We start from the raw sequence: 25,324 nt of genomic DNA, 5'->3' as shown, positions 1-25,324 counted from the left end.
GTGTAGTGAGCAGTGGACCAAGGGTGGGCCTGAAGGAACACCAATATTTAACAAAGAGAAAGAGGAGCCTGTGAATCAGTTTCCTACTTAAATTTATTCTGTATTGCTGCTCTGATGTAGAATTTTTTTTAATTATATGACAATAGTGATGATCTTAGGATTTGTTTTCTTTATATTTCTTTTTCCAAAAGAATAGAGACTGCTGGAAATACGTTAAGCTTAGAAATTGAGATTTGAATTTATCCCTTAAGTAAAAATGTTCCTTGAATATTTGAGTAAAAATGTTCCTATAATTCAAGTGTTTTCTAATTTAAGAAAAGAAAATAACAAGCAGGAGAAAACAAGTCAAATGTATGTTCATTTCTGCTTCCTGCCTTGTTCTTAAAGTTAAGAATCTGACCTTTGAGTAAGTTTCATCATACTTCTTATCACAAAAGAGATTACAGAATAATCCTGGGAGTAAGTACATAAACACTCTCCTTTGAATTTCCTGTGTTTTTGGGTTTTTTTTGTAAATTGTGACCGGTCTTCATTTTACTTAAAGTATGATTTTTAAAGTACATTCTGCAGGTATAATACTGAAGGTATTTAACAATTTAGTTTAAATTATGACCTTCAGAAAACTATTCAACTGGCTTGAATTCATTGATTCTAATGATATATGGAATATTTGATTTACCCAGTGGTTTTTCTCCATTATATATCTCTCTGATCACTTTAATGTCACTACCTGGGCTGGGTTTTTTTTTGAAGTGCTGCCCATTGTCTTAAAGGAAATAGGGAAGGAATTATAAATGGTTATACAGAAGTTAATAGAAAAATGAAAAGAGTATTTTGTAGTACATGAACTATCTAATATGTTAGATACTAAGGAAGAACTGCATCCATGTATGTTTCTTAAGAAATTTTTTTACAAGTACAGTCATCCCTTGGCACTGGGGGGATTGGTTTCAGGACCCTTGTGGATACCAAAACTCAAGGGTGCTCAAGTCCCTTGTATAAGATGACAAAGTATTTGCATATAGCCTACACACATCCTCTGATAATAGTACTTTAAATCATCTTTTGATTAACTATAATACCTAATACAATGTAAATGCTGCATAAATAGTTGTAAATATAATAAAAATGCCCTGTCAGTAGTTGCCAGGTTTTGCTCTTTGGAGCTTTCTGAATTTTTTTTTTTTTTTTTTAATATTTTCGATCTACATTGGTTGGTTGAATCCGTGGATGCAGAACCCACAGATATGGAGGACCAACTGTAGTGAGGAAGGTTAAAATTTATGACTCAAACTTCAGGCTCATCCCTACATACAAGTTTGATATCTGAAAAAAAGATATCTCTCTTTTATTATAAAGTAATAAATGGTTAGGTTTGCTGCCCCGTGTCTGACGACCTCAGCGATTGGAAATGGATTGTGATTGGTAATGGGCTGGGAATGGCAGTGGATTGAGTCTTACACGCAAGGATCCTCCTCTCCTTGAGTAATCAGGAACAGACACTTCTGATTTTCCTTTTGTGCTTGGCATGTGTAGGAAAGACAGACATGATGTACCACTGTTAATTTCTGCATATATTTTAGACAGTGAGATACTAGCAAAGAGACTTAATTCAGGAGGCCAGTGAGTTTTCCTTTACATTTGTTACTATGCCTTAGTTCCAAGGGGTCAGCATTGCATTTTCTATTTTATATTTCAGCCTCCTCTGAAATTTGGCACTGTAAATCAGTGGTTCTCAAACTTTCGCGTGTATCAGAATCTTCTAGAGGGTTTGTGAAAACACAGATTGCTAGACCTCCCATGCCCAGAGTTTCTGATTCAGTAGGTCTGGGGTAGGGGACTGAGAATTTACATTTCCAATAATTTTCCTGATGATGCCGATCTAGGTACTGCCCTTTGAGAATCACTGCTGTAAAAACCTTTATTTTTAGTAAAACCAGTGAAGAGTCATACTGAATTTATTTAAGGAAAAGATACACGGTATTTACTACTGTTTAGATTAGACTTTATATTGTTTCTCTCTGGATGTTGGTTATTACATTGAGTGACCTACAGGGAATACTCTCATAAAATATATTTCTTTGGTAAAAGATGGTTGCCATTGGTAATTGTAACTTTTCACAGACACATTAATAGCTGCTGCCAGGCTGAAAGCCACTTTTGGACTAGAAGAAAATACTTTCCATTATTTTGCTTAATGTTTCAAGCAAAGAGGGATTTTTGTTGTTGCTGTTGTTGTATTTGTTCTTTACTAAGATGCCATAATTGTTATTTCATTCAATGAGTATTGAAACTTTTTAAGCTAGTCTGAGGCCAGTACACAACCTCTTTGCCATTGCCAGCTGTGCATGTTTCTATGGCAGCTCAGTAGGGACTAGCAGGATTACTTTTGTAGGGACCACACCTGACTTATTTGCATCCAATTTAAGTTGGGCAAATTTCAAAAGAATAAGAGGTCTGTAGATGTGCCAGTGGACAGCCAGAAAGAGCTTGTCAGTTTGTAGCCATCACATTGGTCTAAAGGAGGAAGGGTAGGTGGGTTTTCCTTATTCATTATAGTTCCTGCTCTGGAGGAGTTTGGTGGATGTGCTGAAGTTTATATTTGTTTTGTGTATTTAGTTGTTCATGTGTTTCTGTTTTGTTTTGCTTTTTGTTTTAGGTATATCCTCTTACAACTTAACAATTTTAAAATTCTTTTAAAGAAGTTAAAGTACATATAGATCAGACTTCTTTTTCAAGAGAGAGAAAAAATTCAGTTTCTTTTCAGTTGTATAACATAATAAAATGTCTTAGTAAATTTTTGACCACTGTTGGGAGAATGGTGGCAGAATTTTAATGTTGATCTCTATTTTCAAGTATTATGAGCTACTATAAGCCCCTTCTCTCACAAAAATAACTCCTTTTTAAGAAGATAGTTTCAACTATTTACATATTTGATTTTGTTTGCACCATTGAACTTAACTAAGCTCTTGGTTCAAAGTTTCATGAAGTAGTTAGGAACATCACAGAATGTATAGAAAAAGATTATATGATTTAGTTAACATGAGTACTGAGTACAGTTATGTAAAACTTACATGGTTTTCATTAATGTTATACTACTCGATCAGTTATGCTAATTTATACCAATTACTGATTAGTTGTACTAATTCAAACAAAGCTATGTAGTAGAGGTAGTTGGCAAATAAGAGTCAGTGCACGTACCATCTCCTCTTCATCTGTTAAGTCTGGCTGCTTGAACCTACTATTAGGGTTCTGAGGCCTCATGGCAAAGAATGTGATGGTCAACCAGTGATGGTAAATTTACACACCTGTGTGTGCCAAGTATTGATCTTTCTCATTTTTCAAAGACAAAATGTAATCTTGCACCTTTTTCCAGAATACAGTGATAGCAATCTATATTCATTTATGTCTATCATCTATGTGTGTGGGTGTAGCCAGTTGAAATAGATACTTGTGAAGTTGGAGGGAGGTTAGTGTTGGATTTGGGGGTCTTTTGTTAAGTTAATGAAGTATACCCTTTAAAGAAAATACTAAGTAGGCTTTTTTATCTAGCTTCATGAAAGACCACCCCCTTATAATACATGTTCCAAGAACTTTCTGATTTACCTCCACGTTTCTGAAGTAAGGGCAGGTGCTAGTAACTCCATTTTGTAGATGAGGAAGTAGGCACAAGAGAGCTGCCTGCCTCTAATCACTTTATGTTTAGGCAGCTAACCATACCTTGATGGGTAATCCAGCGTTCTCCACTGTTTGTAATTGTTCCCACTTAAAGTGTTAGGTTATTTTATACGACTTACTCAGTCTTGCCTTTTTCTCTTTTTGTATTCATAGACTGGAAAAGTAAGAAGAGCTTTCCTGACTTTTTAATTACCAAACTACTCTCAGTTTTCAATGAATCAATTCAAAGAAAGAATGCAGTCTTTCTATACCTGGTAAATATTTTCTGCTAATAAAAGCTATTAATTTAGTGGCCTCTGATAAATCCAGGTGTTATGATGATTGCCTTTAATTTTGTGGAATGACTATAAAAATGACTTAAATATATATATTTCATTTTTAACTCTGAAATTTGTTTGATATTTATTGATATAATTGAGTTATGCTTAGAATGCCTGTGCCCTAGCCCTCAATGGAAAATAGTTTAGGATTGCCCTAATACTTAGATTAGGCTCTGGTTTCTTTTGAAAAAGTTGTGAAATTAATGCAAATAGGGTCAATGTTAAGTATCATCTTTATCGTGATAATATAACATTAGCAATAATCCCTATGTGGTAGTTTAATAGAAGTTCTTTGTAAATAATAGTTTTATAAAATTAATCTATAATCAAAATATTATAATCTACATTTTACCAATGATGAAGTAACTTGTTTAAGGAAGTTCAGTGCTTCCTTAGCCAGTGTAGAGCTGAGATCAGAATCTAGACTCCTAGTCTCATGCCTTTTAAAAATTCTCATTTTTTTAAGTACCTTAAATATAAATTAACATGCCTAAGGGAATAAACCACAGTGACATTTCATATGGATTTTCCTTTTGTGTAACTGAATATGTTACTGTAGCAACAGCAAAGAAGAAATGGTTTTATTTATTCTACGTAAAATATTTTATCTATTAACAATAATATTAACAACCACTAATTAACTACTGGGGCCATTGAAGCTTTTGGATACATTTTGTTCAAATCTGAGGAGAACCCTTGGGAGTATGGTTGCACCTGTTTTACAGATGAGGAAACTGAGGCTTAGGAAGGGTCATATAGTTTAGAATTTTAGAATTCTAGAACTGGAGTTTAAACACAGTTTTCTCTGATGTCAAAGCCTATTACTAAACTGTGAAGTCTGTTTATTTTTGGAATAAAAAGTTAATCGTAAATCCAGCCTACCCCTTGTTTACTGATACTAATTATGGAATTATTTCCTCTCTTAATTCACCCATTCAAAAATCTGAGCACTTTAGAGACATACTGAGGTAGTGTAGAGAAACCATAAAACCATGTCTTCCTCTGTAATGATTTTACCTATAGAAATCATATTAGCTATTTTATAATGTAATTTCAAGGTGTAAGTTTTATACCTCCTCGAAAAGTATATATTTGTATATTATAAATACATGTTTAAACTAAACTACTTTGAGCAAGTCCAGAGGTATATTTAATGAGACTGAACATTTGTCTCTCCAGTGTTTTTACTTATTATAGTTGATCATCAAACAATGATTATTTTCCTAAAATATTTTTAAAACAGACCTTTCAAAATTAGTTGACACCCTTAATGAAAAAATTTTGATGTTATAGCAAAGAGTATTAGTCAGAAATTAGGACATTTCAAGTGTCTGGTTGGCTTTGGGATAAACAAAAGCTGATTATCTTAAATGAAGATGTAATGATGGACGTATAAAGAAAATTCCTCTTCTTTAGTAAAATACCTTGAGTATGTGAGTTTGCCCAAACCAGGAGAATCTTTGCCAAAAACCTGATTTATCCCTTGAAATTCACCTTTCCCCAGGAATCTTTCATTAAATTACCACCACGACCTGCCTGGCCAAAAGAGGGTGGGGGTGCACAGAATGTAGACAGTGAGATATAAAAAAGTACATTTTGTAGTAGCCCATGCCACATAACTGTTTTATTCCTGGTAATGTGGAGATCTTATACCAAAGAATTGTAATTTATTTGCATTTTAATCTCTACTATTCAAAATGAGAAATAATGTAAAGTAGATTTTCTGGTACCTTTCTGTTCTAGATGGTCATGTGTTAGAGCTTTATAAAAGGTGAGATACATTGACAAATTTTATTATTTTTTTAGTTAAATTCTAACTGGAGCTTGTGAAGGTGGTATGAAATTTATTGATACAGTGACATTATGATGAGATTACAAAGTTATTAACTACCCTAAGTATTACTTGAAACTACTCATCATCCTCTGAGTAGAAGGGAAGGAGGTGAAGTAGGGCTGGGGCAGCAAACATTAATTGAATTCCTACTCTGTTGGGCATATGCTATACACATCTATATGCATGCTTTCATTTTTAATATATGGAAAAGTACAGCGGTACAGGAAGTAGAGCAAAGAGAAGAAAGCATTATGCACAAATCTATGTCTTGCTTTTTGTTTGGATGGTCAACTTGTTAAACCCTTCATATTCTTTTGTCCTCCACTTTTGGCCATCCCAGTGCTGTTGATTGTTTCCAGTGCTCTGAATCACAACTGCCTGGGATTGCTGTATAGTGCTTATGTGGCCAGAGGGGCATTAGTGGGTTTTCTTTCTTGGGGCGGGGGGCGGGTAGTTAGATTTTAAGTTTTCAGAAGACTATAGTTAGCTAACAGTACTGTATTATATATTTTAAAACATGCTAAGAGGGTAGATCTTAGTTACTTGCTCTTGCCCCACACAAAAAAATTTTTAATTAAAAAACGGGGCGGGGGACACAAAGGAAACTTTTAAAGGTGATGAATAAGTTTATGGCTTTAGTTGTAGTTCACAGATGTATATTTATCTCCAAACTTATCTAGTTTGTATACATTAAATATGTATGGCTTTTTGTATGTCAATCATATCGCAAAAAAACGTGTTTTTAAAAAAGTTTTCAAAAAGTTTTCAAAAGAGAAAACTCATACTTCTTAAGAAATGTTATTTGAAGATTAAAACATGAGAAAAAAGAAGAAAAAGGAAACCAAATTCTACTTCAGCCATGTTCAGCTAATTCAAACATTAATAAAACTGTTCTTACCATGTACAGTAAAGATAATTTTCTGGCCTATGGATTAAAAGTCAGTTAAAAAACATGGAAATATTCAAAAGCATCACTTAAAATTTCTTGTTATAACAGGAGAAAAATCTTGAGTAGTATTTAGTGAATATTTATCAAGATGTTAGAATAATACAGTTATCATTTTTATAATTCCTGATTATTTTCAAAATAACTAATATTCTCATTTTAATTTTAAGAACAATCTTGGGAGACAGCATAATCATTCCTATTTTTCAAATGAGAGAATTAAGGTTCAAATGTTGTGTTTAAGTTTCCTAGGGATACTAGGAAGTACCACAAACCAGGTGGCTTAAACAACAGCAATTTATTGTTTCATAGTTCTGGAGGCTAAAAATTCAAGATTAAGGTGTTGGCAATGTTGGTTCCTTCTAAAGGTTGTGAAGGAGAATCTGTACCATGCCTCTCTTCTTGTCTGCCCTCTGTATGTATCTGTCTCTGTGTTCAAATTTTCCTTTTTTGTAAGGACAGCAATAGTATTGGACTGGGGCTCATCCTAATGACCTCATCTTAACTTGATCATCTCCAAAGACCCTATTTCCAAATAAGGTCACATTCACAGATCCTGGGTATTCGCTTTTAACATCTTGGGCGAGACACAGTTCAACCCATAACAGATGTGACGTCCTTTGCTCAGGGTCTCCTAAGTGGGAAGTTTAGACATAACACATTGTAGTGCCACTAAAATAGTAGTTTTAAAAGAACATGACAATATATCTATGACACCACATTTAAAATTCATTTTCTAATACTTTCTTATGCCTGGGTAGATTTTATTTAAAATTAACTGAGTTTCTAAAATATTTAATAGAGTTTTTGGTTGTAATGGATTTCAAGCTCTTTTTCTTTCTTTGAATAATAAATAAGTGATACGACACCAACTGTGGAAAGTTGTTCAATACTCAGTGCTTAGATCTGAGTATAAATTTTACTGAACTTCCATTAATTCAATGTAGAGCTTTAGAATGTAGACTCCTTCATATTTTGAGATGTCCATCAGAATACTGTTTAATTTGTTTCAAGTGCACTCTCATGCTAGGTTATCTATACGTTTCACAATTCTGTAAGAATATAGTGTTGCCAGTGTTAATACGCATCTTGTGATCAGAAATTTCTGAGGAGTGGAGAGAGCAAGACTCCACTAGGATAATAAAACAGTGTGTGGTAGTTTGTTGATCTCTTTTCGTTTTCCCTTTTTTCTTTGCTAAATCTTTCTTTTTCTTTTAAAATTATTTTAGACTTTTAGAAAAGTTGCAAAATAATACAAGTAACTTTTTCCCTTTTGAGAGTATGTCTCAGACTTTTGAGAGTATGTCTCAGACTTGATGGTCCATCATTTCCAAATACTTCAGTGTATAATTCCTACAAATAAGGACATTCTTCTACATAGTCATGATACAAACATAAACTCAAGAAATTTACAATAACACATTACTATCAACTAATCCATAGACCATATCCAAATTTTTCTAGTTGTCTCAGAAATGCCCTTCATAGCAAAAGAATCCAATCCAGGATCATGCATTGCATTTAGTTGTCATGTTGTCTCTTTAGTATTCTTCTATCTTAGTCTTTCCTTGATTTTCAGCACTGTGACACTTTGGAAGAATACATTTTGTGGAATGTGTTTGAATTGGGACTTATGTGATACTTCCTCAGGTATGTGTCTGTGGCAGGAATATCACAGAAGTGAAGTTGTGTTCTCATTTTTTGTGGGGGGGGGGTGTTGCACAATTTTGATTTATCCCCTGACTAGTGATATTAACTTTGATCACTCGATTAAGGTGGTGTTTACCAAGCTTATTTACTGCAAGTTACACTTCTTCCCTTTGTAATTAATATATATTTTGTGGGCAAACTGTAAATTTTTGTCATCAAATTTTTGCCCTCTAGATTTAGTATCGGTTGTTTCTTGACTGAACTTACTGCTATGATGGTTTCCAAATGTTAATTTTCTTGACATTCTACTGTAAGGTAGAACGTTCTCTTCTCCCTGTTTATTTATTTGTATCAGCATGGGCTCATGAATTCCTATGAGTAATGGTTATAATTCATTATTATTTTTATTTACTTTGTTCAAATTGTCCAAAAGTCTGTCCATGGGAGACGTTTCAGGCTGGTTTCTGTTTCTTTTTCACATATTCCCATAATTTTTTAAAGCACTTCCACTAGTAATTTCTTCACCAAAACAGTAAGAGGAGAGAAATAAAAAATAAAATATAAAGTCTCAGTGAAAAAGCAGAAAGCCTTATTAAAGAAACAGAAAATATAAAGAACTAAACGGAGGGACTTCCTTGGTGGCACAGTGGTTAAGAATCTGCCTGCCAATGCAGGGGACATAGGTTTGATCCCTGGTCTGGGAAGATCCCACATGCCACAGAGCAGCTAAGCCCGCACGCCACAACTACTGAGCCTGCGCTCTAGATCCCATGAGCCACAACTACTGAAGCCCATGCATCCTAGAGCTCGCAACAAGAGAAGCTGCCCAATGAGAAGCCCATGCACCACAAGGAAGAGTAGCCACTGCTCGCCTCAACCAGAGAAAGCCCGCGCACAGCAATCAAGACCCAACACAGCCAAAAAATAAATAAATAAATTTATATTTAAAAAAAAAGAACTAAATGGAAATTTTAGAATTGAAAACCATAGTAACTGAAATAAAAAACTCACTGGGTAGGCTCACAGCAGAATGGAGGGGACAGAGTGATCTGTAAGCTAGAACAGTAGAAATTACCCAATCTGAACGAGAAGGAGAAATAGAACAAATAAATGAACAGAGCCTCAAGTACCTGTAGGATTATGACAAAAAAAAAGACTACAACTAGAGTAAGAGAAGGAGAGGGGAAAGCAGGCAGGGCCAAGAAGTACTTGAAATAATGGATGAAAACTTGCCAAACTTGGCAGAAGACATAAACCTACACATCCAAGAAGCTGAGCAAATTCCAAACAAGATAAACCTGAAGAAATCTGTAAGACACATCATAAAACTTACGTAAACTTAAAGACAAAGGAAAAATCTTGAAAATAGTGAGAAATAACACCTTATATATGGGGAAAAAACATTCCAATGATAATGGATTTCTTATCAGAAACCATGGAGGCTGGGAGACAGCAGGGTAACATTTTTCAAGTACAGAAAGAGCTCAAAACCTCACATTCTATATCTGGGAAAAATATTCATCAGGAATGAAGGAGAAATCAAGACATTCTTAGATAGAGGAAAACAAAGAGAATTTGTTTCTAGCAGCCTTACCCTAAAAGAATGACTAAAAAAAAAATAATTTTAAATCCAGCAGAACATGTTCAGGACTTTTATGCTGAAAACTACAAAATGCTGATGGGAGAAATCAAGGAAGATATAGGGAAATGGAGAGATGTACTGTGTTCATGGATTAGGAGATTCAACATAGGAAAGATAAATTCTTCCCCAATTGATATACAGGTTTAATGCAGTTCCTCTCAAAATGCCCCTAAGATTCTTTTATTTTTGTTTTTTTGATTGAAATACTGATGTACAATGTTGTTAGTTTTGGGTGTACAGCAAAATGAGATACATATGTATATATGTATTCTTTTTTAGATTCTTTTCCATTATAGTTTATTACAAGATATTGTCCTTGTTCCTTATCTGTTTTATATATAGTAGCATCTATCTGTTAATTCTGTTAAGATTTTAATAGATAAGATTATTCTCAAATTAATACAGGAATGCAGGCGAATTAGAATAGCTAAGAAAACTTTGAAAAAGAAAAATAAAGTGGGAAGAATCAGTCTTTAATTTTAAGACTTTATATAGCTGTAGGAATCAAACCTCAGGGCTTGATCCGTAGAGGCATTGACACACTGATCAATGGAATAGAATAGAAAACCCAGAAATATCCACACAAGTACAGCCAGTAGATTTGTGACTAAAGTACAAAAGCAATTCAGTGGAGGAAGAATAGTCTTTTTGACAAATGATTTGGGGAGGGGTGGGGGAAGAACCTTTAACCTAAACCTCACACTAGGATAAAAACAGAAGAAAATTTTCAGGATGTAGGGCTTGGTGAAAAGTGCTTAATCATGACACCAGGAGCACAGTCCATAAAAGAAAAAAATTGATAAACTGGACTTTATCCAAATTAAAAAGTTTTTCTGTGTGCAAAGCTCTGCTAAAAGGATGAAGAGTCAAGCTCCACAGTGAGGAAAAACATTTGCAAAGCACATATCTGATAAAAGATTATTATCTACAGTGTATGAAGAACTCTCAAAACTGAACCCCCAAAAAAGCAATCCATTAGAAAATAGAGATTTGGGGGGAATTCCCTGGCGGTCCAGTGGTTAGGACTCCATGCTCTCACTGCCGAGGGCCTGGGTTCAATTCCTGGTCTGGGAACTAAAATCCCAGAAGCCGCGTGGTGCAGCCCAAAAAAAAAAGAGAGATTTTTGCATTCTAAAAAAATTCAAGAAAGAATAGACATGTCACTGAAGAGGATATATGAATGGTAAATAAGCATATAAAAAGATGGTCCATAAGCCATTGAGGAAATGCAGATTAAGACCACCATGAGATATCACTGCATACCTATTAAAACAGCTAAAATAAAAGGTTATGACACTACCAAATGCTGGTGTAGATTTAGAAAAACTGGATTTCTCATACATTGTTTTGAGAATGTCAAATGGTACAGCCATTCTGGAAAATATTTGGAATTTTCTTTAAAACTAAATATATACTTGTCATATGACCAAGGAATCTCACTTCTGTGCATTTATCCCAGAGGAAAAAAAATTATGTCCACATGAAAATATGTACGTGAATGTGCTTTGTATATTATAGTTGAGAGTCAGATATGTCTTTTGCGAATACTTCCTCCCAGGGTAGAGCTTGTGATCCTATGTACATGCCGTGTATGAATGTTTATAGCAGCTTTATTTGTAATGACCCCAAACTGGAAGCAACGAAAAAGCCCCTTAATTGGTGAATGGTTAGACAAACTATGGTACATCCATACCATGCACTACTCTGTTCAGCAATGAAAAGGAATAAACTGTTGATACACAGAATAACTTGGATGGGTCTTAAGGGCATTATGGTGAGTAAAACATGCCAACCTCAAATGGTCATATACTGTATGATTCCATTTGTATAATCCCAAAATGACAAAATTAGAAAAATGGATGGCAGATGAGTGATTGTCAAGGATTAGGAATAGCCAGAGGGAGAGGAGTGGATATGCCTATAGTGGGGTAGCAGCAGGGAATTCTTTGTGAAAAAATAGTTCTGTATTTTGATTGCAGTGGTGGTTACATGAATCTACACACGTGACAGTAAAATAACATAGAACTTTACATATGCTCTATACCAGTTTCCTGGATTTGTACTGTTGTACGGTACTGTTAGTTACATAAGATGTAACCAGTGGGGAAAACTGGATGAAGAGTACATGAGACCTGTCTCTATAAATTCCTGTGAATTTCTAACTATTTCAAAGTAGAAAGTTAAAAACAAAAGAGAGGGATATTACCATTGCTATATGATTTCAGGGAAACAAATAGTTACTTGACAGTGAGGGGAATGAAGATCTGTGGTCATAACTTTTGAGCCTGTCTTTATAGCATAGATAGACTTTTCACTAGTTGATATAGGGAGGGAACGGTATTTCAGACAGTTTGAGAGTTAGTAAATATTTATGGAATGACTGCTACTGTACTGTTAATGGTAAGAGATATTAATAACATCCGATTAGTCTGAAGAACATTTTAATTAGTTTAGTGAAGGAGTATATCTTTAGATTTTGTATCTCATGTAGAACTTTGGGATACTTGTTACCTGTATTTTCACACAAATTTATGAAACCTGGGAGTAAGAGAGAGATAGAAAGAGAGAAGACACAAATTACCAATATCAGAAGTGAAACAAAATAGTTCAAAGGATGAATGACAATAAACAAAGCAGCATGTGGTTTTAAATAAAACAAAGCCTGTTTTTCATGGATTTAGTAAATGGAATCAGAGAAAAAGTCACATTCCATTTCTTGAAGTTAGAGAACTCTAATAGTAGCCAAGTATGTCAAGACAAATAATAGGCCTGTGTTAAAGCCATGTCGTCACCTGATCTTCCATGGAATTTTCACACTTTGTAATTCTGTATTTAGATGATTGCTTAATATTTCTGTCTACTATTGAATTGTAAGCATTCTGTGGCTCAGCGTTGTAGACCCAATTCCTATCCTGGTGCTGGCAGCACTTAGTAAAATACTTGTTGAATGTGTTCATACATGAAATAAATGACTTTGCAAAACTCTTTACATTAGAACAAATAAAAGACAGTTATAGAAGTAAAGAAACAGGATGATAAGATAGACTAGACAGAAAAATTTAGTGTAATGGTAAAACTTTAGTAAAGCTACACAAGATTTAAGCTTTTACAGCTAAGCAATTCAGGATTGGATTTTGTGATGTTGCTGTGTTTACTGAAAAGATGCCGGAGTGTTGGACTGAGCAGTAAACGAGCTATGGCATGGCTGTAGAAAAATAAGATAGCACAGGTTACGGAAGACACCAGAGCATGAGCCACTTAATACTAGCTGCTTTCTAGTGTGGTAGCTTTCTTAACAAACCACCTCTTAAATGACTGATCCAATTAACTGATGCCCTGAGAATTCTTGCTTGAAACATACTGATGATTCCCCTACAGCATGCTGAATGCTTACCCCTTAGTATGTCTGTGCATATCTGCTGCTGCTGCTGAAGTTGTATGGGTATCAGGAGTCATTTACACGTTTGTGCTCTCAAGCCTTTTCATGCTGGTTTATACTTATTTTAATTACACAATTTAAATAATTATTATATAAATCAAAGGAAAGAGAAGTGATGTTTCTGTGAAAACTTAAGTTGAATGCTTTGAAAAGATTTGATAAAGGGTAATAAGTAAAAAAAAATACTGCTGAATTAGATGAGAACAAGGGAGCTGTAAAATATCAGGGATAAATTATTCTTTAAAAAAAAAAAGTAAGTAAGAAGGAAAAAGATTCTGTACTCAGATTGCTTCACGTGTCTTTTAAAGCAGTTTTTCAGTCCATGGATCATGAAATCAACTTAGTAGGTTTAAATCAATTAAAAAAAAAGAAGAAATGTATTAGAACATATCAGAGTACATTACACCTAGGAAGGAGCATTGTTTCAGGAAACTTTTCTTGAGTTTTTAATATTTATTTTATACACATACATAAAATGTGAAAATGTGATAAGCTTGAAAAACAAAGCTAAAGAAATTGAAACTGGAAATATTAGAGTGTGTATTTAGGGCATGATTTATCCCAGAAAGAAGAGGAAATTCAAATTAGTGGATCCAAACTTAAAGCAAAGGCTTTAGTCCAACATCAAAAGGTTGGTGAATGAATGTATAGTTTTGTGCTTTGTGTTAAAATGAAATGTTTAAGGTATGTATAAATGTTTTTATATTTAAGTTGACCTTTTTAATTGACCAGCAACTACAGATCTCTGTGTCATGTGGTAAGAGTTTCAGCATATTTTATTGTACTTATTTTCCTCTCATACTTCCGTATTATATACCCCCCACCCCCACTTTCTCTGCTACTTAATAGCTGTGTCACCTAAGAGTCATTCTCTAGGCCTCAGTTTACTTTTTGTGAAATAAGATTATCCTTCAGATCTCTTGTTATTTGGCAGTGCTTAATAGCCAAATTGATAAAGTAAATTCTTTCTTGGTATTTGCCCATCTAAATTTTTAGTAAATGGTAGACATTCCATTTTGGGGTTGTTGTTGTTGTTGTTGTTGTTGTTTTAAGCACTGAAATCCCTGTATTGCAGCCTTAGGGGGCATCATTCACATGCCAGTCAAAATGGCCATCAGTATTAAGTCTACAAATAATAAATGCTGGAGGGGGTATGGAGAAAAAGGAACCCTCCTACACTGTTGGTGGGAGTGTAAATTGGTATAGCCATTATGGGGAAAAGTATGGAGATTCCTTTCAAAACTAAAAATAGGGTTACCGTATGATCCTGCAATCCCATTCCTGGGCATATATCCCAAGAAAACTCTTAACTCAAAAAGGTACATGCACCTCAATGTTCATAGCAGCACTGTTTACAGTAGCCAAGACCTGGAAGCAACCTAAGTGTCCATCAGCAGATGAATAGATAAAGAAGATGTGATATATATACACAGTGGACTATTACTCAGCCATTAAAAAGAATGAAATAATGCCATCTGTAGCAACATGGATGGACCTAGACATTATCATATTAAGTAAAGTAAATCAGACAGAGAAAGACAAATACCATATATCATTTATATGTGGAAACTTAAAAAATTCTATAGATGAACTTATTTACAAAACAAAAATAGACTCACAGACATAGAAAACAAACTTATGGTTACCAAGGGAGATGGGGGAGGGAGATAAACTGGAAATTTGGGGTTGGCATATACACAGTACTATGTATAAAATAGGTAAAAATCAAGGATGTATAGCACAGGGAACTATAATCAATATCTTGTAATAACCTTTAATGGGAAAGAATCTGAAAAAGATATATATATATATCTGAATTACTTTGCTGTACATCTGAAACACTGTAAATCAACCATACTTCAAAAAAAAGTAAATTTCTTTTTAAAAGAAGAGTTTATTGGCCTGTTTTCCAATGGAAACAACCATTACCTCACTAATCAACTCCTAAACTAGGTCTTAAAGGAAAGCAATTTAATTGGATTAATTCATGCTGAAGTGTGAATAACAATCCTACAAACTTCCCAGAAATGGTTTTCCTTTTTAAAAAGGGTATTCTTTTTAGGTTAAGTTTTAATCTGATATTTCAGACAGAGGACCAAATGAGGTGAACATTTGAGACTTTGTGGGAAAAGCTCTTTCCCTCTTTCAGATCAGCTGTTCCATGGTTAAGGGACTGTAGAGGAGAAATGGTGGCCATCCCTCTCCCAGTCCAACTGTAGAAGGCCTGGACAACCTTCTAGTATTTAAGCCTGACTTCTAGAATGCACAAAGTACCTAGATCAAGAGTGGCAGGAGGGGAGTTTTCTCACCCCCACCATTGTGACCGAGTCAGCTGCCTGGGTAAGGTGAGGCTTCCTGTCACTCTGGATAGCTGCATCTCAGTGCTGCCTCCTTCTTTTGCCCCTCTCCCTCTTCCTGCAGGGAAGATAGTGAGTTGTGCAGCAGAGGGGAAGGAGGTCCCACTTTGCATAGTAACCTGTGTGAGTTAGTGAGCTATAGGCCTGCTGTGCAGAGACCCTGTGGGACTCTTGGCCTGAGGGGGAGGAGGATTATTATACTACTGAAATCCTGCCCTGCAAGGTACCTTCCAGCAAATACTCCTTCGTTGGCTGTGATTGTCTGGCTGTCGCTATAAGTCATCCTTAACTAATGTATGAAAGACCTAATTGGCATAAGAAAGGTAGTTTAGAGGTTTTAACTGCATGCAGTACAAAAAGGTAGATGGTGAGATGCAGAGAGATTCTATGATAAATACAGGCAATAAATGTAAAATTTTATGAAGGCAAAAGAGGAAGGAAAGAAACATTTATTCACGTTCATCATTTCTTCTCATGTTTTCCCACCAAGTAGAAGCTGTATAATCCAATACATTCTACCTTAAAAACTCTTTTGAATTTTGTATTCTGTTCCATAATATATTCTTGATTGTTTTACTAAAAAGTATTATGATTCATTATTGAATAAAATCAATGTTCTTAAAGGATGCACCATGTTTATCGTGTGTCTTGATGTCTTCCCTGGCACAACTACCTCATGCTCCAGTCCAGGGTCTAGTCTGAGAAGCACAAGCACATTTATCCTCACAGCAACCTCATGAAAAAGGTAGTATCATTTTACAGATGAGAAAAGGAAGGTTCAAAGAGGGAAAGTCTCATGGGTACTACACGTCATTGTTAAATTTCTCCCCCAAACCCTCTCCTTTTATGGATTTTGTGGTTCTGTAAAACATAGAAAAACTAGCAGTATAAATAGAGTGCTGATCTAAAAGTTAAGAAAGGTTTTTGGTTCTGTTCCTAGCATAGTTATTGACTTGCAGGGAAATCTTTTGAAGGTCCCTTATAGAAATGTTGTCTTTCATTTCCTCATATGCATGTTGAATTTAATTTCATCCTTAATGTTGGGAAAAGGTACCTACATATTTTTAAAAATCAGACACTTGGCATCCTTGAAGATTAGTTCTAAATAAAAGCAGTTGTTAATGGAATAATACCCTTGAGAACTCTCCTCAAGTCTAGTGCACTCTTCTGTGTATCCATACACTCTTGACTTTTAAACACAAAATTGTTGTCACCAATTATTGGCTTCCTTACTACACTGAAAGTAAGCTATTTTAGTTTGCTGCTTGATTCAAGCCCCCCATGCCTACCAGTTCCTTAAATGTATAACTTGTCCATAGGTATAATAGTAGCCAAGAGCTCAAATTTTAATGTCAGCAAAATCTGGTTTTAAATCCTGACTCCAGATTATTAGTGTGACATTAGATAAACTACTTCAGCTCTCTGTGCCTCAGTTTCCTTATTTTAAAAGGGGGGTAATAATGCCTATTTCATGGGTTTTTACAAATCTCCTGAATTGTCTATGATGATAACATTGGAATGTTGTCATATGGTAATGCCTAAAAAATTTGGGGTTGATGTTTTACCTTGTAAATTCACTTTAAATAAATATATTCTTCTGTAAGTATTCTAAGTCTATAGATTCATATACATTAAGTGAAATTTACTTGAAAATACTAATTCTACAATTTACATGACCTATTTTTTGATGATTGATATTGTAAATAACAGACTGTCGTACACTTTAGATTGATTCTGATGGGGGAAGAATATTGTATGATATGTGGCATTCAACTAATCTATTTGGTTAATTTGGTAGTATAAAAGGATTTGTAGATAATGAATTTTCATACTCTGGAAGATAATTTTATAGATCCTACACTGCTTCCAGATTTATACTGGTGCCTCGTTTTAAAGTAGGACTTTCACCTGACAGTGTATGTTAATATTCGGAAAATTCTCTATCAGTAGGCTAGCACCATCTTGACAGCCCTATGTTCTGCTTCTACCTTGCTAATTGTTTCCTTGGGATTATTTGGATTGTGTAGAAAGCTTTTTGCAAATCCCCTTATTACTGAAGTCATTGTTGCCAGCAGGAATAAGATTAAAGGTGCTTAAGTCTGTAGAGTTGTTTCTAATTTGTACGTGTCATTTCAGTGGCATTTTAACAGAACTCTGTCTCCTGTCCCTCCCTTCTCCCCCGGTACTATCTCAAGTTAGGTCCAAGAAGCCAGGCCATTGGAAGAAATCTCATTTTATCCTCCTAATTATTATGCTGGCACTCAGGAGATAATTTTTCCCTTCATGCACTGCCAATTAATATGCAAATGGACTGATAAATATTTATGCAATGATTTAAATTATGCAGGGAGTGCTTTCAGTGTATTCTGTAAATGAATTGTTCGTGGACTTCAAAGTACTGGCTGCTGTGCTAACGAGGAGAGATTTGCATAAGGCCCTAATCACGCGCATACTGATAAAGCTTCATTATGGAAACTGCCAGCTGCAATCTTTGTTTCTATTTTATTACAAAAAGAGGAACTTTTCATGCTTCAGTTGCCTTGACAATGTCAGTCCTAGCTGGTAGGAGAGGCTAAAACTCCTGTGAGCAACTGAAGTTTCCTTATTCAGTTGAAGATTGCTATGGTGTAACTGAAGTTGTATTTCGCTTCTCCCCCAATCCACTTTCCACCTCCCACCCTTGTTCTTTTAAGGATATAGTGTAGATTTGTTAGAAATAATAGTACCTTCTTTCCCCTACCCCAAACCGCTACCTGTTTCTTCCTTGCTTTGGACTGTCTGAACCTCTAGAAGATTTCACAGCAATGCTGGACTGCAGTGACTATGTTCTAGGTGGGTACCAGCACGGTTCTTTCTTATAAGCTTTAATATGGAAATAGCATGTGTGGAGTTGACTATGCATAAATGCTTAATCGCATATGCAACCAACTCGGGGGAGGGGGGAGAAGTGGATTGAGCTGGGAAGGAGGAAAGCATTTGCAAAGCACAAGCCTGCTTGAATTTGCAGTAGGTCCCTCCCTACCACTAGCTCTTCTGGTTCAGAGGATATTTTCAGTAAATAGTGTGGATTTAGAGTTCAACTGGAATGGAGGACATTTTTGCTTTTTGGAAATTTCTATTGAGAGCATTTCATGTAGTTCTAAAAACAGTCTAAATCTGAAACAAGGTATAAAGTGTACCTAAATAATATGTACATATTAATTTAAAAAGTTTTGCATACCGAATGTGAATGTCTTCTCTAAAAAATGCCTAGTGAAAAATAAGATGGAGCCATAGTGCATAGTTGTTCCCATAAATGCTAATGCAGAAGGTAATTGGAATGGTTACTGCAATAGGACTGTTGATCAATTTCCAGATTTTAGAAACTGTTAACTGTTTTCAAATTTTGGCTAATACTAGCCTTTTTTATTTTTAAAAAATCAACTTCTGTTCTTCAGGAAATAATTTTTAAGTGCTGGAAAGCCTGTTTTTAGAGTTTTTCCTATAGAACAACAAGATTTGGGGAGGGGGATGTGTGGCTTGAATATATAAACTCTCTTTGGTGATTAAGATTTAAAATAGATTGAGGCACTTTGTTTTTTAGACTTATTGTGACCATGGTGGCCATATTTTGTGTTGAGTTTTTTCTGTTTGTATGCAAAATTGTTGAAACCTCTTTGGGTTACTCTAGTCACCTCTCCAGGTGATGATAAGAACTCCAGGTCTCTGATATCTTAGTTTTAAAACCTCTACAAATGATTTTTTTTTCCTGTAGGTAATTTTTCCTGCTTGAAAAATTGAGGCTGCCCCCCATCACCATCACAGTAGTTGTGGATAAAATAAAATGATAGTTCTGAAAATGTTTGAATTTTTAGCTGGAAGGCATGGCCTAAACCCAGGGTAGTACTAATACTTGTACAGCATGGTAAAAATAACTATTTAAAGGGTGAATGACTAAAATAACAAACTGATGTCAAGAATTCAATCCAAGAGCAACCTGTAGACTGTGTATTAGACTCATACAGTCAGTTCAGTGTGCCCAGAGGGAAAAAACAAACTTCACATATCAAAAAAAGAACTTACTTGTATTTACTCTTTTACATCTACTAAGTTGGGAACTCAAGAAAGGAAAGGAAAGTACCTTTCTGAAATATTTTTAGCATTATATTTTAGAATTAGACATTATATCTGTAATTTCCAGTTCACAGTAAATATCATTTAAACATTCTTCCATTCCATTCCAGTGTACAACATTCATAGTTGTTCAGTTAATCAGGATTTATTTATTTTTGTGTATGTGTATTAAACTCTTGACAGTTTGATAGAAAATGCATAGAAGATTCACATAGAATACCTGTGACATAATTTTTAATTTTTAGATGTGGAAATCAGGATATGAGTTGTGCAGGTCATGACTTGTTGAGAATTATGCCTACAGCTTTGTTTTTATGGTATGTGGAAAACATTGTTACCCTTCTGATGAATGTTAACTGCTTTATCATTTTTTCCCACTTTCTTTTAAAATACACTCTAAAGGAAGCATTGAGCAGCATGTATGCTTAATGGTGTATTCTATTACATTTGTTGTGGTTTTTGTTGACTTTCATAAGATTTTGGTTAAGTCATTCAGAAAGCTGATGTTTACTAAGCTGTACACCTGTTCCTTTCAAACCTTAGTATGCTTTCAGATGATATTTAAATTTTTCTGTAGGGGGAAGGAAGTTATAGAACTACCCTCATTTATGACCACAGACATACAAATTTGAACCCTTTGAACATGTGAAGAACAAAACAAATATATGATAGAACTGCTTAAGCCCATAAGGCAAGCATTTGTTTCAAAAACTATTTAAAAAGCTATTACACAGCTTCCAGCTTGGAAATGAAATTTATGAGAGAAGGATTCTTGATCTTTCTCATCAGTTATGCATGTGGATAAAGTAAACATGGACAACACGGTTGGGACTACTAATGATTGTTTTGATTTTCTAGTTAAACATTTAAGCAGATGACAAAATGGGCTGTTCAGTCAAAAAATTGAATATAATATATAGTTTAAGTATTATTCTCTGCTAATAATTATAGTTAATGGTTCTTAACCCATTGAGAGAAAAGGTAGAGCTTGCTTGATGGTAAACTTCTTTGACTATAAATATGCTAAGTTTGAGTTCACAGGAGAAGTAGAATAAGATACATATTAAATGTATAGTTTTTACCCTTTAGGAGAGGTAGAAGAAAAGCAGACTTGTTCTTGTCTTTCCTCTTGCATATCTTCTAGGATACTTAATATTGCTTGATGAAAATGTATTACTATGAAAGCATTCATTTAGGATATCAAGGCAGTATAATTTTTAACTGGGTGTGGTTGTGATTTAATTTTGCAGTTATTAGATGTATCTGTTGTGCCTTGTAGGCCAGCTTCTTGTACTGGTTTATGATTGAGGTTTGAATTTGATATATTCTCACTTTGACGCATGTTTAATTTGTTTTGGGGCAGGGGGTGGGGAGTAAATATGGAGATATTTTTCTTAGACATGTTTTCATTTTATTCTGTTAGGTTGAGGTATTGTCCAGTCTGTAATCAAGGTTACCAGTAGATTATTTAGGTTACAATTAATGAATATCTTTACTTATGAAAAAAGAAACTTTATTTGGGAATAACATTTTACTTCGTGAGGTACTTCTCTGCTCCTCCCTGCCCCAACTTTGTTTATTTAATATACTTTATGCTTCATATTATAAAACATTTTTCCTCTTTTTTATATTATACTCTATTATAATTTTTTTTGCAGGTTAGATTTCTGTTATTTCTCTTGGAAGAATCTTAAGGTTCTTTAGAAAGACAGTTTATTTGTGGATCACTTCAGAGTTAAAGGAATCCTGAATTTCTTTCACATAAAATTTTGTTATAGTTTGCAATGTTTTAATGTTGATACCATCTCTCCTTGAACTGTAGGACTGTAACAATAGTCAATATTCTTGACCTTTTCCTTTGCCACAATTTTGCCTCCCTAACCACATCCCCAATATTTTCAAAACCTATTCTCTTCTGATTTATTGCAGACTCAAGAATGAACAATCCGTCAGAAACCAGTAAACCATCTATGGAGAGTGGAGATGGCAACACAGGTACAAGATCGTTCTCAGATCCAGCTTTTTATTTAGATGTAATAGAGCTAAAAGAAGAAACTTCCCATTTAACTGTGACTTGTATTCGGTGAATAAAGACCAATTTGAGTATTGAGTTGTCAAATATTAGCTAGTATTTGCAGGAACTGGGATTGTATTGACTTAAGATTATCTAACTTCTTCTGCAGATTGTTTCATCTTTTGCTGCCATATATCAGAGAAACTACAGAGTAGTTGAGAGACTAGTCCTTTGGGTCAGTTAGTTCTGGGAATGACTTACTAGCCACTTACTAAGCTGTGTAACTTCAGGCAGTTTCCCCAGTCTTTTTGAAAAAGACTTAATTTGTTCACCTATAAAATGGGGATAATAAATTTCATAAGTCATTGTGAGTATTAAAGGAAATGTGTTAAGCATGGTGCCAGCTACGCAGCCATTCAAAAAAGTTGAATGGCTATAACAAAAAAGTTGCTCTTGTTATACGTGTTAATCAAAATGGGAAATCTTATCCACATTCAGTATAAATTGTATTGAAGTAATGGTATTGTGAGTAGATAAAAACACACACCTGTTTCTAATACATCCTTTTATTTCGTAATTTTTTAAAAAAATTTACACTTGATTAAACCCTGTATAAAGAGAAAATTAATACCATAAAAATGAGGAAACTGAGGCCCCCATGGGAGGAAGGTGAGTCTGTAAAGGATAGATTGTCTCCACAGCCCATACTCGACATTTGACTCTGTATCTTTATCAACCATTTAAGAAGGGAATTATGGGCAGGGATACCCAGAAAGTAATAGTTTCACTAGGTTTTTACTAGCAGAGAGTGTTGCCTCTTTGACTCGTGATTTTTAAAATGCCTAACTATGAGAGATAGTAAAAATGAGAGTCACTCTTGGAGACTGTCTTTGTTTTCCACCCCTACTGGCCATAACACCTTTTAATTTGAAGTAAATGAGTTGAACCAATACAGCAGCTTCCTGCCTACATATCTTTCGTTTAAATTTTTTTGGTACCTGGAGATATTTGTTAATCTTTAAAGCATACCTGCCTCTTTATGTGAAACTGAGCAGTGGGGCTTCCTGCTGTATTTAACATGTCTCTCAAGTTACTCCAACTGAGGCTAGCCAGGTAGGCTGCTGTAAATACATCCCGCGAAGGGGAGGGGCAGCATTCTGTTCTGTCTGAAGTGTCAGCCAGTCTCCTTTCTGTCCCCTGTTTGGGCTCCGCCTTGCATTTTTTTGTAGCAGCAGTCCCTCTGCCAGTATTGTGGCCATCTAGCTTAGGTATGGGACTTGTTTGCAGAGAGAAATAGGGTAGCTGATCCCATTAAGACACTAGAAGAGAGTGAGCAGGACATCCATGCCTAAAGAATTCAGATTCAAAGAAGAGGCATGTATTTCTAAGGGAAGAGAAACAGACTCAGAATGATTGGAGAACACTGAAAAAACACTATATCGGATTCCTTGGGAATCCATTACTATAATAGAAGTTTCAGTAGCTACCATTTATTGAGCACCACATTTAATAAAACCCTGATGACATGTTTTTTAAAATCTTAAGCACTGTATGCATTACCTGAGTTTTGAGTTCTTATGGCAGCCCTGCAAGTTAGGTATTATTTCAAGGAATAGGAAATTGAGGCACAAAACCAGCCGGGAAATAAAGGCAGGATTAGGATTTACACCCTGCATATGGTTTACACCCTGCATATGGTTTCTCCCATGAACTGTAATAAAATAAAACTGAAAATTTAAGCAAAGCTTTGTATATATATATTTGGGTCTAAAACCATTTATAGAGCTATGTAAGATAAATTCTAGCTGGAACACTTGCTGAAACAGTCCCATGAATTTCTTGCCCTATTTTAATGTGGATTGCATGGCAGACTCATTCACCATAGAGCTAAGCAGTATGAATTTAGATATTTTACTTTTTAATGTCTCTAAGACTCTGATTTTGTGGCTGAAAGCTAGTGCTTTCTTAGACTTTTTTATTTCCACCAGCAGCAGTGGTAGTTGATTTTACAAATAGGGAAAATCTTTATTCCTTTTTCACAAGAATTACTGCTAATGAAATAAGAGAAATTGGATCAAACATGAGATGATCAGCCATCCTAACTCTGGAGCGTGGTGACTCACTTTCTGTATGTTGACTGAAGCATTTGTTGCCTTTATAAAATTACACATTACTTCCATATTATGGGCTTTTACATTCACTTGAGGATAACCTTGAATGTCTAGTTTCTCAAATGTTAAGGGTCTGTCACTGTGTTCTTAGCATTTCCCACTGATGTCAGTTGGTTAGCTTAGGAAAGTAAAAATACATTTGAGTTCCAGTTTGCATACTAAGTACCATGTCTGATACATTAGATGTAAAATTACAGTCTACTGGGACTTCCCTGGTGGTCCAGTGGTTAAGACTATGCGCTACCACTGCAGGGGGCGAGGGTTCAATCCCTGGTTGGGGAACTAAGATCCCGCATGCCATTCAGCGCAGTCAAAAAATAATAAAACAAAATAAAATTACAGTTTATTCAGATAATTACTTGCTTATAAATGGATTTTTATTTTAAAATATAACTAACAAACCTGCAGATTGCTTAACTGTAAAGAATATATGGGTTCTTAGTTTTTGTTGGTTTATGAGTAACAAGAAAACTTTTCAATGGAAAGAACACTAGCATTATAATAAAACCAAAGTTTCACATTTTCTGGATTCAGAATACTTTCGTGTAGACTACAACAATTTTAAACATTTCAGGAAAAAATAATTTTTGATTTTGTGACATTTTAAGAGAATGGTATTATAAAATTAAGATTGTATTTGATACGTTACTTCTTTGCCTTTCTCCAACCAGAGTGATTTATTTAGGTTGAGCAGCTAAATCTGACAATGCGCTTTTGTCAAACAGCCCTTATATGTTCACAGAAAATCTGTTGCTTATGTTTATTCATTTATTTAAGTCTGTGCCTGTCCTATATGTAAAATACTATACTTGGTGTTATTAAAAGATGTTATGCAAATAAATGAGATACACTCAGTCTTTGAAGAGTTAGCAATCCATTAGAGATGAGACAGATACGCAGGTGACGGATTCAGGATAATTCAAGAGGAGGTAATTCAAGAAGAGGTATAGGAAAGTACCATAGTGGTATTTCTTTGAGGAAATTTGAGTATGTTCATAGGCCAGGTGGAAGGAACCACCAGAGAGAAAGGAATTAAAGAAAAACAACTGATGGAACTGAGGTAGGGGAAGGAGTTAGGATCAAAAGTACAGAATGGAGGGTTAACTTTGAAAATGGAAAAAGATATACCCTTTTTTTATATTGGGGAGAAGAAGCTAAGA

The 25,324-nt window shown here is 34.9% G+C and overlaps 1 protein-coding gene across 3 annotated transcripts in view; it reads left to right on the top strand.

Moving 5' to 3' along the window:
* POU2F1 (POU class 2 homeobox 1) overlaps window positions 1–25,324 on the top strand; it is a 187,123-nt gene that overhangs the window by 74,333 nt on the left and 87,466 nt on the right. For 2 of the 3 annotated variants that reach the window (XM_079920544.1, XM_079920543.1), the window contains exon 2: window positions 21,909–21,974. In XM_079920544.1, coding sequence (XP_079776670.1) covers window positions 21,909–21,974 — 66 coding nt within the window. Of the gene's footprint in view, window positions 1–2,897; window positions 3,933–21,908; window positions 21,975–25,324 lie in introns of those variants that run through there. The other variant, XM_079920545.1, reaches the window with a different exon arrangement.

This window comes from Stenella coeruleoalba, assembly GCF_951394435.1.
Source record: "Stenella coeruleoalba genome assembly, chromosome: 1".
Classification (NCBI taxonomy): Eukaryota; Metazoa; Chordata; class Mammalia; order Artiodactyla; family Delphinidae; genus Stenella; species Stenella coeruleoalba.
Note: the sequence above shows the minus strand (reverse complement) of the source record. Positions and strands in the feature narration are given on the sequence as shown.